Here is a 12,180-nt window from a genome sequence, read left to right as displayed (position 1 = left end):
CCCGCATCCATTTTGCAGGAGCAAGTCCTCTGTCCTTGGGTAAGAAGGAATTGAGTGGCAAAAAAGCTTGCAAAAATGCTATAGCTTGGGATAAATTAAGAAATTTCCATATGTCTGCATTTTTCCATGACTCTGCTCAACTTCATTGCAATCACAAGGGCAGACTAAAATCTAAATAACGAATCCTTGTCTTCCTAGACAGGGGTCTGCAACCTTAAACACTCAAAGAGCCATTTGGACTTGTTTCCCACAGAAAAGAAAACACCAGGAGCCACAAAACATGGGTGGGCGTGGCCAACTTGACGTCACTCACTTCCACCAGTCACATGACACCCCCCCTAGCCACGCCTACCCAGCCGGTCATTAGGACAGAGAACCAGTTGTTAAAAAACACTGGGAACCACAAAATCTCTCTCTCTCTCTCTCTCTCTCTCTCTCTCTCTCTCTCTCTCTCTCTCTCTCTCTCTCTCTCTCTCCCTCCCTCTCCCTCCCTCCCTCCCTCCCTCCCTCCCTCTCTCTCTCTCTCTCTCTGTATCTCTCTGCATCTGCTCCAGCCGCTTCTCCATCTCCCGCGGTCGTCCTTATCTTTTCAGGCCAGGCGAGGAGTGACTGGGAGGGGAGGGCGAGGGGTGGGGCGAGGCCAGCCAGTGGTGGAATCACCCAACAGGGAGTCACAGCAGAGGGCCCAAAGAGCCACATGCAGCTCCAGAATTGCAGGTTGCTGACATCTGTCCTAGACTATTGATGTGGTTATGAGGGACAAATGGAAATTAACAAATTTCACTTGTCTTTGTAGAAGTAAAAGTTAACAGAGGGCTCTCCTTGTTGAGTATTGTAAGTCTGATAAAGCTAGCAAGTGTTATTGGCTATTACTAGTTATCACAACTTAGCAGTACTGGTGGTATTCCACAGACGGTGTATATTTAGTTAATAAAGTGCAGCAAGATGGAGATCAAGCAGTGTTAGAAAATTATGGTAAGATACAGTAATGCTTTCTTGGATTAATGTAATATCTCTTACGCTAATAAATGTCCCATAATGTAACTGTATAAAGCAAAAATGCTTCCTCATTTTATTGTACCGTGAAATACTCCAGCAAATAGTGATTTTGCGATACAATTTATCTTGAGTTATTGCAATAAGCTCTTAATTATTTAGCAATGGCCAATTTGCAAGGAAAGATTGAAAGTGCTCTCAGTGAATAAACAGAATGGAGGAGCTACTGGAACTGGGTTGGGGAGCTTGCTGGGAGAGGACCCTGCATGTTCACCCAGGACTATGTGAAAACATTTCTGAATGGTTAACTGGATTTCTTTTTCCAATTCAGAAAGGAATATGTTACCAGAGGAGGAGAATTTCAGTGATATATTTAGCCTCTGGGGGCGGGGGGGGGGGGGAAGGGTGGGTCATTAAATGCTTGTTTTAACTGAAGGTAATGGAACTGTTAATATAATATCTGTAAATTACCGTAAGAGGATACTTGAGTTGTTTGCTCTCAAAGTTTATATTATATGCAGATTTCAAACATTGCTCTGTACAGTTTTAATTGCATCTCTTAATCATAAACTGCTCTAATCGTAACTGTATATGTTTTATAAAAATATCCACAAGCCTCTCATAAATATAGGAGACATATATATTTGTCTTTATCACAAGAATCTGTTTTAATGCCTCCAAAAGCAGAGCCCACAGCAGGCGTGCAAAGTCTGCAGCCCTGGAATCTAGTCATGCGGCCCCATAAGAACCCCCAAATAAAGGAAGTTACATTATACATTAACTATATTATATGTTTTATATGTGGCCCAAGACCATTCCTCTTCATTTTTTAATGTGGCCCAGGCAAGCCAAAAGTTTGGACACACCTGGTCTAACGGATGGTGCTGGCCCACCAGCAGAGAGAGGTTAACTTTTTCAGACTGGTCTTGAGGCATAGGTGCAGATTTTCAGTCATAGGTACCTTACAGGATAATTACGGACAGGCATTCTTTCTCTTTCTCTTTTATTATATTTGACTTGTCTCCCAACAATTCAGCATGCTTACTTCCTCTAAAGGTAGAAACCTCCCAAATAATCTGCAGTGTTAAAGAATATGTGTCCCGTCTCCCCCCCCAACCCCCTCCCCAAGGATTTCTCATGCATTTTTCAAAGAGGAATGGTTTCGGTACAGTATCCAAGTCCTGACTACCTTCCACATTTGATCTATAATAATTTTTAGTGATACGTTTTGTCTTACTTTCCTTTTCCTATTAAAGTCAGAATACTTTGTTTTGTTTTTGCTTCTTTCCAATAACGCAGCTTGTTAACCTAGTTTGGCTGAAATTCTGCTGCCTCACAAGCTGTATGCTGGGTTTAGAAACATGATGAGTTTTGCAAATCTCAGAAGAAACCTCTTTCTATCCACCTCCTTGGTCGAAGCTATCAGAGCAAGAGAAAGTATATGCTGAGCTCCTCTTTCTTGCATTTCAATTAAAATATCCTCTTATTAGTTGGTAGAACATAATCCCCTTTGGCTCTGCTAATTCTTCCTTGTTTTGTTCTACAAGCATTTGTTTTATGTTATGAGAAGAGATAATTTGTATTTAATGACTCACATTTAATCAAATGACTTGAGACTTTAGGATGTAAATCAGATCTTTGTGAATGAATTTCTGCACTCTCAGTCATGCAGGAAATGTATACAGTGCAATAATATGCCACACGTTGAAGCTTAATGCTTAAAATACGGATTCTCCCTCACAATTACTCCGAACTCTATTGTCAATCAGAACATTTTACTTTGTGTTCTTCATCAGTCTTTTTTTTTAATGGCTCAGTGTGTCAGGTTTTAGTCCAGTTATATTTTCTGTTTCTAAAGTAATTTTCGAAATCAACCTCCAGTTTTTTTCCAAGGTAAGTCTATATCCTGTGAAAAGTATCAACCCTTAGGACAGTGTTTCCCAGCCCAATCTTAAAGCTGCCATGGTTGGAAACACTGCCCTAGAAGATAACCTAAGGTTGGGTTGATGCTAACTTTCCTAAAACGATGGCGGAATTGTCTATATAAAGAAAAATAATCATGTTCACTTAATCTCTTGACTTCTCTTTAGCATCAGATAATAGCCAGAGATTTCGGGAAACCTGCTTTGCATTTGCCCTGACTCCACAGCAAGTGCAACAGATCAGCAGTTCCATGTAAGTGGTCATCCCACTGTTTTAGTGCAATGCTTCTGATTTGCAAAATGTGGTAAACTTTTTAAGAGGTGTGTTTATAATTGTAGGGCAGGACTTTTTTTAAAATGAGGATGAGGTGGTCTTGGGGTATGATAGAGGTGCAGTGCAAAGCTTTAATATTTAATGTGGCTTTGTGGAATGAGCAAAGGAATAGAGATTTGGAGATGGAGCTAGATGGGAGGGATTGGAAATAGAATATGCATAGCATCATTCTGATATGACAGGAATTTGGAGAATAAGTTAATTTGAAGACTCCGGTCCTGAATTGTTGGAAATTTGAAGTTAACGGGAGCCCTTTCTGAGGATGTGTTCCTCAACATAAGCTGAAGAATACTGAGAAATGGTTGCAGAACATCCCATTTGAAAAGGAAGCCATTCATAATAGAGTTGTTTTGGGCGCAGAGAACGGGCTTAGCCCAGCTGCTGATAAATAGGAACAGATGAAGCATTAAGGTCCCTTGGAAGTAAAAAGATTAAGAAATACATGTCAGAGTAACCGAATAGCAGAGTTGGAAGGGACATTGGAGGTCATCTAGTCCAACCTAGATGTCTGGGGAAACCCTATACCGTTTCAGACCAGTGACTGCCTAGTCTGTTCTTAAAAAAGTTCCCATATTGGAGCACCCACAACTTCTGAAGGCAAGTCATGCCACTGATTAATTGTTCCCACTGTCAGGAAATTTCACCTTAGTCCTAGGTTGGATCTCTCCTTAATTAGTTTCCATCCATTGCTTCTCGTCCTGCCTTCAGGTGCTTTGGAGGATAGGCGGAGCCCCTCTTCTTTGTTCTTTGCTGCCCCTGAGATACTGGAAGACTGCTATCCTGTCACCCCAAGTCCTTCTTTTCATTAAACTAGACATACCCAGTTCCGGCAACCGTTCTTTAAATGTTTTGGCCTCCAGTCCCCTAATCCTCTTGGTTGCTCTTCTCTGCACTTTTTCTCAACGTCTATCATTGTATATCATGTCATTTCTATCTAAACTATATCTTGAAGAGAGGAAAGAGAAAAAAAAGTCACTGCATCAGCCACCATTGGCCCTGTAAGACACTGCTGCAGACCAAATAACTCTTTACTCTTGTATATCACACCTATAACATGAATGTTCTTCACTCTTAAATTAATCCTTTCTTTTTGTGAAAATCAGATGTAGGGGTTTTTTTTGTCTGTAAAGTTTGCTACAGGCATGGCTTCATTAGTTTCAAAGTCCTGTAGCAATTTATACCTTCCCCTGGTGTCAGCCCTTCCGTTTCACCTGGCTTTGTGGCTGGCCTCACTGACTAAAACATATTCAGTCTCAGTAGAGAACGGTGGTTTTATAGCTTTCTTTCTGCTGGACTAACTGGTCTACCCTAATAGAAGAACAAGTCCTGGAGTATAGATTTGCCTTTCATCCTGTTTGTGTCCAATTAGTTCAGAGTTGCTCCTTGTTGAAAGTTTAAACTTCAAATCAGCACCGGGTGGCTCCACAAGGGACACCACTCTTGCCTTGTAGCTTCTTTCCATTTCTTAGCCTCATGAGCTGGCAGCTTTGTGTTATCTCCCTTCCCCTCTGACTCTGGCATCCCCTTCTCAGGGATTGGGTCCCTTTGCCAGAGCTCTGTGAACGCCATAACTGTGGATCATGTTCACCTGCAACATGTTACTTCTTCTGCAGCCTCAGCTTTGACATCCTCGATGAGGCTGGGTTGAAATTAAAGAGAAAGACTGCAGGTAGTCCTCGACTCACAATTTAGTGACCATTCAAAGTTACAACGGCACTGTAAAAAGAGACTTATGACCGTTTTTCACAGTTACGACCTTTGAAATATCCCCATGATCATGTGATCAAAATTCAGATGCTTGGCAACTGGCTCACACTTATGACCATTGCGGTGTCCCAAGGTCATGTAATCCCATTTTGCAACCTTTTGACAAGCAATGGGGCTTCAATGGGGAAGCCAGATTTACTGAACAAACAGGTTACTAATTTATCAACTAGTTTATCACTTAACATCGGTGGCAAGAAAGGTCGTAAAAGGGGGCAAAACTCACTTAACAAATGTTTCACTTAACCACAGAAATTGTGGGCTCAATTGTGGTTGTAAGTCGAGGACTACTGTACTGTGGAAGGGACTGTTCTCTTCTACAGTCCAGCTTCTTACATTTTGCTTTGAGAATGTAAGAATATTCTTTAAGTCTTTGTTTCTCAACCTTGGTCACTTGAAGATGTATGGACGTCCGTTCCCAGAATTCCCCAGCCAGCATGTTTGATCTGTTTTAGATCAAAGCATATCAGTGTGATTTATAGTGGGTTTTCTGTTGAACCACAGTTTATAAGGAGTGCCTTTTTTTTAAAAAAATGTGAGTAGTCTTATTTTGGATGTTAGCTGCTGAAATAGTTTCTCTCCATCACTTTGATTGGGGCTTGAATCAATCTGCATAGTTCAAACACGTGTCCAATGATCAACAATTCTTTCTTATTTATATTTTTTTCTGTTATAAAGGGATATGTTTCTTATCAATAATCCCATTGTTCTTTAAATAATCATAGATCTTTATACATTTTGATCCGTTATTAAAAATAGCTTTTTTCAGATTTATTTCTTACACAAGCAGCAAATTGTTTGAAATTCTCTTCCCCCAGTGCTTTATCAGATAGAAATGGCAAAAATACTGTACCATCCTTCAGCCAAGAAATTATAGATATTTGCTTTCTCCATTTGACTCAGTGATCAGCGTATCAGAGAGCATTATAGATTTTTTTAGCCACTTATCTCGCTGCTATGCTTCATTTTCTAGATTTTCCATGCTGGTTACATATTTTGTATGTCATTTTTGAGGCTATTTCAACATAAACACATAAAGCAGCACTGATTGGCTGTTTTTTAGTTGCAGTTTTGAATTGTATGGCCAGTTCTTCTCTTTGTTTCATTCTGGTTTGCTTTATATTTCAGTGGTCTAGTTCCTGTGCCAGAATTCAGTGCAGTTTCTCCATTTACATTGTTTCATGAACTTTATAAGCTCAGTTGGTTTTTCAAAAAATTCTCAGATCCTTGGGAAATGCTCTCTGAAAAGTCTAGGTTCATCCACCTTACTTGTTACTGAACAACTTCCATCAACAAATCCCACTCAGTTATCCCTTTAGAGCTACATAAGCGACACGTAAATTAGAATCCAAATCTGGTGAGTACAGTACATTCTTAACATGCAATGCCATTGCTTCTTTTATTAGAATCTTTGCAGACTTCCTTGACACTGCAATCTGCCCTTTGCAGCTTCTGTCAAGATCAACAAAGAAATCTTTATTTTTAAACTTTGGAGCAGTTGATTCTCTAGCCAAGTAAACTGAATTCTTGCCAGCATCCTTGATGACTCTGTCTGTAAGATTTCTCCTGTTTTTTTTCTGAGGATGCCGTCATTTCCCACTCTCTGGGCTCCACCATTTTCTCAAGTCTTTTCCTAGACTGCCCATTTCTCATTTTCTTGAGAGAGAGGCTTTTTGGTTAGTTATGTCACTGTTTGCATCTCCAAGCCACTGTACAGCTTTTGATTCTTGCTGGATAAAATGCTCTGATCTGCTTTTGCAGAGTAAATAGGGTTTCTCTTTAGATTTCAAAACAGAGGTTTCTGTTTGCTCAGTTAATTTCTCTGTTCCCATTTAAGATTCCTGCTCATGGATTTTGGATCTGATTTTGGTACATTAAAATGTTAGAGCAGACACAGCAAAAGGAAAGCAAACATAACTTCATCTGGCAATTCATGTCATTATTTTTAAGTAGCCTCCTCAGATCAAGTTTTTGGCTCATGGGATATGAGATTCTTGCATTCTTAAAGAGCGCATTCTTCCCATAAGATGCACAGTAGAACCCATGTTCTTTTCGTAGTAAATTCTCTTTAATTTGGTCGAAATCTCTCTTGCTGTGCACAAGCACACAGCTACTTATATATCTAGAGATACACGCACCGGCTTCTGATTTTGGATGTTCTAAGTGCTTTGTTCTTCATCTCCAGAGAGTCTTTGTGTTTCCATAATCCAGCAGTTTTCATAAATATGGTAGGCCCATTTTTCCCAACCTGGCATTTGAAGATAAAATGTATGGGGGCACATTGCCTCATGCTGCTTCATCTTTTTTCCTTGTAGATGCTTGCCAAGGGCTGGTACAACAACCAGACCAAAAAGCCTTTGCTGTCTGAGTGGCATTTTTACATTTGCTTTGCCACTCCTGGGATCTCTGCCCTTTATTTTTGTAACCTTTCCTCTTAGTTATCTAGTAGTTCACAAGTCTTGACCACTTATGGCACAAGTGCAATTATTTTACCCCAAGTGCGATCATGCTGTTCTATGCAAGCTGTTTGCAAGTCAATGTACCCACACTCTGCTGCTAACTGGGAGGCACGTGAGTGCCCTGACCCCCATGTTCAGAGTAGGTGCATTTTCATAATTTAAAATGATGCCAGAACCATATAAATACTATTTGTCAATGTATTCTGTTCAGAAAGTAGGAAGGGGCTTGAAGAAGGAGGATGCAGCTTGGATCCGATAAAGTGTGCCATTTGCAGTGCATTTCAACCTAGTTTGGTGTTGGCATATTCTGTTTCAAGCTTTACTTGTTTAAATGATGTAATGGATTATTTTAACGAACTGTATTTAATCAGTGTCTAATGTCTTTTTTAGGGATATTTCTGGAACCAAATGTGATTTCACTGTGCAGGTCCAGTTAAGGTAATTGTTTTTCCTATAATCCAATTGCAATATGGTGTTTCCCTTCTCCTTCACATTCTGTGCCAAATATTGTGTCTACAACTGGCTTAAATTATGCAAACTGATAGTATGCATATAAAGGTTCCCCTACATAATTTTATTCGGTTTCACTTATCTTTTTCTCTTCTATCCTATAGTATAAGCCAGTCCTCCCACACCTCATCCTATCTGGTTGTTCAGGACTGTCTAATCATCTTTAGTCTACATATTGTGCCTATTCTGGCTGGGATATTTAGTCCAGTGGATCTAACAGGCACCAAAGTGCGTAACAGCAGCAAATAAAGCTCCATTCCTTCACTGGTTGCTTTCACATTTAGCTCCAGCAGGGAAACTGGGTTTTTCCCTGATTAATCTGCTGCTGGAGGACTCCATAGGCTGTCTCTACCTTCAAGAAGAGGATGTAGGAGCCATTGACGGTGCTTGATGAAGTTCACCGGCTATTTTTAAATTAGCAGTTGTAGTGGTGGGGTTTTTCTGTAAGCTCTTTTCATTCTTAATAATTTGCATAACAATTTTGATGTTTAAATCCATACTGAAGTTTCAAGCTCAGCACAAAAGAAGATTGTTAAGTGCAGATCTAAGCATAATTCACCTTTCTTCCCTTGATTATAAATAAATAAGCCTGCTAATAAATAAATAAATAAATAAATAAATAAATAAATAAATAAATAAGCCTGCTTATTTATTGGGTTATAATTAAATACAGGTAGTCCTTGTTTAGCGACTGACTAGTGACTGTTCACAGTTACAACAATGATGAGAACCTTTGCAGGGTAAAGCAAAGGAAAATTCAAATAAGGACATAACGGTTGTGGTGTCACTTGACGACCACTTCATTTAACAACCAAATTGCCAGTCTCAAGTGTAGCCACTAAATGAGAAAGTATCTGTATCTAATATGTAACCACTTATTCTCTTAAGTAATAATTGTGAGAAGCTAGAATCCTGCTGCCTTATGAATTCTGCAGGCAGAATTCTGTCCCTTGAGACCTGGCTCCTGTTTTGCCAGCCTCTTGGATTGGCACCACCTCAGACCCTAAAGGAGACTCTAGGTCAGGCTGGGTTGCAGAATAATCATTGACAAGAAACACCTAATTGTAAGTAGAGTGGAGCTACACTCTAAGCTGGAGAATCTCACTTAAGGATGAATCAATGTAGCAGCAAAAATTCCCAAAGAATGTGAAAGACATTTGATGCTCTATAAAATGTGGCTGTTTTCACAGCGCAGGCTTGGGTGGAAGAGGCACCCAGTGTTTATCTATATCCTTAGCTCTAGTTGCTGGAATTGTGGGCGGACTTCCTTGGCATGACCCAGAACGTGAACTGCAGGTTTCTGCAAACTGCGTGACAGAGGAACCATTTCTCATGGGTTCTCTCCATTACCCAGGGATTGGTTGATGGCAGGGAATCATGGAGTGCACCTGAAGTAATCTCACCAATCTACCCACAAGGGTCCCATTGGGTTGTGGGGCATGGGCTGCTTTTAGAAAAGGGCTGTTTTTTATGTGCCTCGCTGTTATCTAAGAAAACCAAGGCTGCATCCATCAACAACCTAAAAATATACCTAAGCCAGGATTCTCCAGCATTTTGATCACTAAGCATGTTTGGAAATGTGAGAGCATGTTTTCTAGGTCAGTGTTTCTCAACCTTGGCAAGTTTTGCAGATGTCTGGACTTCAACTCCCAGAATTCCCCAGCCAGTTTAAGAGTTAAATATCTGGAGTTGAAGTCCAGATATCTGCAACTTGCCAAGGTTGAGAAACACTGGCATAAGTTATAGCTACCTTGGCAGTGTTGATCATACCCTCAATAGCTTTCATATTTTTATGTGCAGTCACATGTCAGGGTTCCAAGTAACACCCCCAATGAAAGAAGACTCTGAGGCTAAAAGATCCTCAAAGTTCCATTTTATTAGAGATTGTCATATTGGCACATCTGGAAAAACTCAAATCTGAAAGCTTTCAGGTTTTCCCCACCCAAAAGGAAGTCCAAATCCCTGCTCCATCCATCACCCACATGTCCATCCCATGGTCCAATCAATGCACCGTCCCAACTGGAGATGCCTCCCAATCATGCCACTCCAGGTGCAAGCAGAATGACCTCGACTCCCAGAGAAAAGAATGTTGTTATGGCTAGATATCTGCAACTCCATGCAATCCCCCCTCCCAATTTTCCACAGCACTAAGTGTGGCAGCCCTGAAGATCCGAAGAAAAAGGTGGCCTCCAGGGCTGACCTCACAAAGAAAAGACAAAAGGAGCATGGAACCTAGAGTGTCTTTAAAACTATCTTGTGGGCTTCAGATCTAATTAAGAGGAAGGGATTGGTTTAAGGTTGCCAGTCTAATGTTGTATCTGCAAAAGGAGAGGGCTTAGAGAGGGCTGTAAAGCACTGTAAAGCAGTATATAAGTCTAAGTGCCGTTGTTATTGCTATATAATATGCTACTCTCCAATCTTGGTATGATAGGATAATACAGATAGCCCTCGGCTTATAACAGTACATTCACTGACCGTTTGAAGTTACAACAGCACTGACAAAGTGACTTGTGACTGTTTCTCACACTTACAACCATTATGGTATCATCTCCATGGTCACATGATCAAAATCCACACACTTGGCAACTGGTTCATATTTATGATGTGTGCAGGGTCCCAGGGCCATGGAATCGTCTTCTGCAACTTTCTGAAAAGCAAAATCAATGGGAAACCAGATTCATTTCACAACCGTGTTACCCACTTAACAACTACAGTGATTCACTTAACAATTGTGGCAAGAAAGGTCGTAAAATGGGGCAAACACACTTAACAAACGTTTTACTTAGCAACAGAAAGTTTGGGTTCCCTTGTGATCGTAAATCGAGGACTACCTGTACAGTGACTCACAGGAGATCCATATTAAGGATATCTCTCTCTTAAATTCTGAAATCTTTGCACAATATTACTAAATGTCATTCATTATATGCATACCTATACATACATATCTATAATCACAGGATTGTCGTTGGGGGGCAAATAGGGGACAAAATTAGGGCAAAATTAGTTATTTTTATGGGATGAAAATAAATGAAATATAAAATAAAATATAACTGAACTTTGTAATATCCTTAGGTTTTGCTTATCTGAAACCAGTTGCCCACAAGAAGATCACTTCCCGCCAAATCTTTGTGTGAAAGTTAATGGAAAACCATGTAGCCTTCCTGTAAGTATCTCCCCAAATCTTACTATTATGATCTTCTTTTTCATAAAATAATCCATGTGGGAACTATGTGGATGGTTTGTGGCATAACCGTCCTTATAGTGATCTTTGCTTCAGTGGTACATTGGTTGACATGCAGAAGTCAATTGAGTTATTCTGTTTTACAGTTCTTTTGAGGTAAAGTCACCTGGGAGTCAAGTTCAATTTCTGGTGATATTACAAACATGACTAGTTGACGACTTTTTTAGTTAACAGGATGGAAGTGGTTACTATTCCCTTCTTATAGGATTCTTTGGTTTTACTTCCCAGTTTAGCCCACTGCCCTGGGGTGACCTATTGGTCTCTCATCCCATACAGATTGGTCTCCTATGAGTTGGTGCTCACCTCCTGGTGACTTCATGGGCATGTTCATTGAATCTTTTTTTTTTTTTTTTTTTTTACAAATAAGCACCAATAAAGCCTGATCTTGTTTAGCTTTTGAACTAGGCAGGGTGGGTCAGCTCATCTGTTTCAAGTCCTCTGTGTATATTAAGTGGGATTTTTAAAAAATTAAAAAAAAACTTGATTTTTCTCATATAACTTATTTCATTCAACAGTGCCTGAGAATTGACTTTCTTCTCTTCCTTGGCTTTTTTGTAGTATGAAATGAACGCTGACCTTTGACTAGTTATAGTTATCTGTCAATCTCTATCAACCTAGCTCATAAAGGGAAGTTAGGGGTGTATGGATCTCATCTTAATTTCCTACCAACAAAAGGGACATAATGACCTACTTCAAATAGTGACGTGGGCTTGAGCAAGGTTATGAAAAGGAAGACATTGCTTTACATCAGGGGTGTCAAATTCAATTTCATTGAGAGCCGCATTAGGGCCGTGGTTGACTTCGGGGGGGGGGGGGTAGGTGGCCAACTGGGTGGGCATGGCCAGCAGGAGGCCAATCCCCAAACTACTGGCATGTTTCCTCTTTGCACTGGGTAGACTGGGCCAAAGCCACGTTGGCCTGATGTTTCCTCTTTGCGCTGGGTAGACTGGGCCA

The 12,180-nt window shown here is 40.3% G+C and overlaps 1 protein-coding gene across 4 annotated transcripts in view; it reads left to right on the top strand.

Moving 5' to 3' along the window:
- The window catches only part of PIAS1 (protein inhibitor of activated STAT 1), a 74,497-nt gene that overhangs the window by 49,120 nt on the left and 13,197 nt on the right, over window positions 1–12,180 (top strand). For 3 of the 4 annotated variants that reach the window (XM_070953946.1, XM_070953948.1, XM_070953947.1), the window contains exons 3-5: window positions 3,087–3,171; window positions 7,866–7,913; window positions 11,058–11,148. In XM_070953946.1, coding sequence (XP_070810047.1) covers window positions 3,087–3,171; window positions 7,866–7,913; window positions 11,058–11,148 — 224 coding nt within the window. Of the gene's footprint in view, window positions 1–939; window positions 976–3,086; window positions 3,172–7,865; window positions 7,914–11,057; window positions 11,149–12,180 lie in introns of those variants that run through there. The other variant, XM_070953949.1, reaches the window with a different exon arrangement.

This window comes from Pituophis catenifer, unplaced genomic scaffold (assembly GCF_029215685.1).
Source record: "Pituophis catenifer annectens isolate HBS135680 unplaced genomic scaffold, rPitCat1.0.hap2 SCAF_14, whole genome shotgun sequence".
In the NCBI taxonomy this organism is placed as follows: domain Eukaryota; kingdom Metazoa; phylum Chordata; class Lepidosauria; order Squamata; family Colubridae; genus Pituophis; species Pituophis catenifer.
This window is presented reverse-complemented; position numbering and strand designations above follow the sequence as displayed.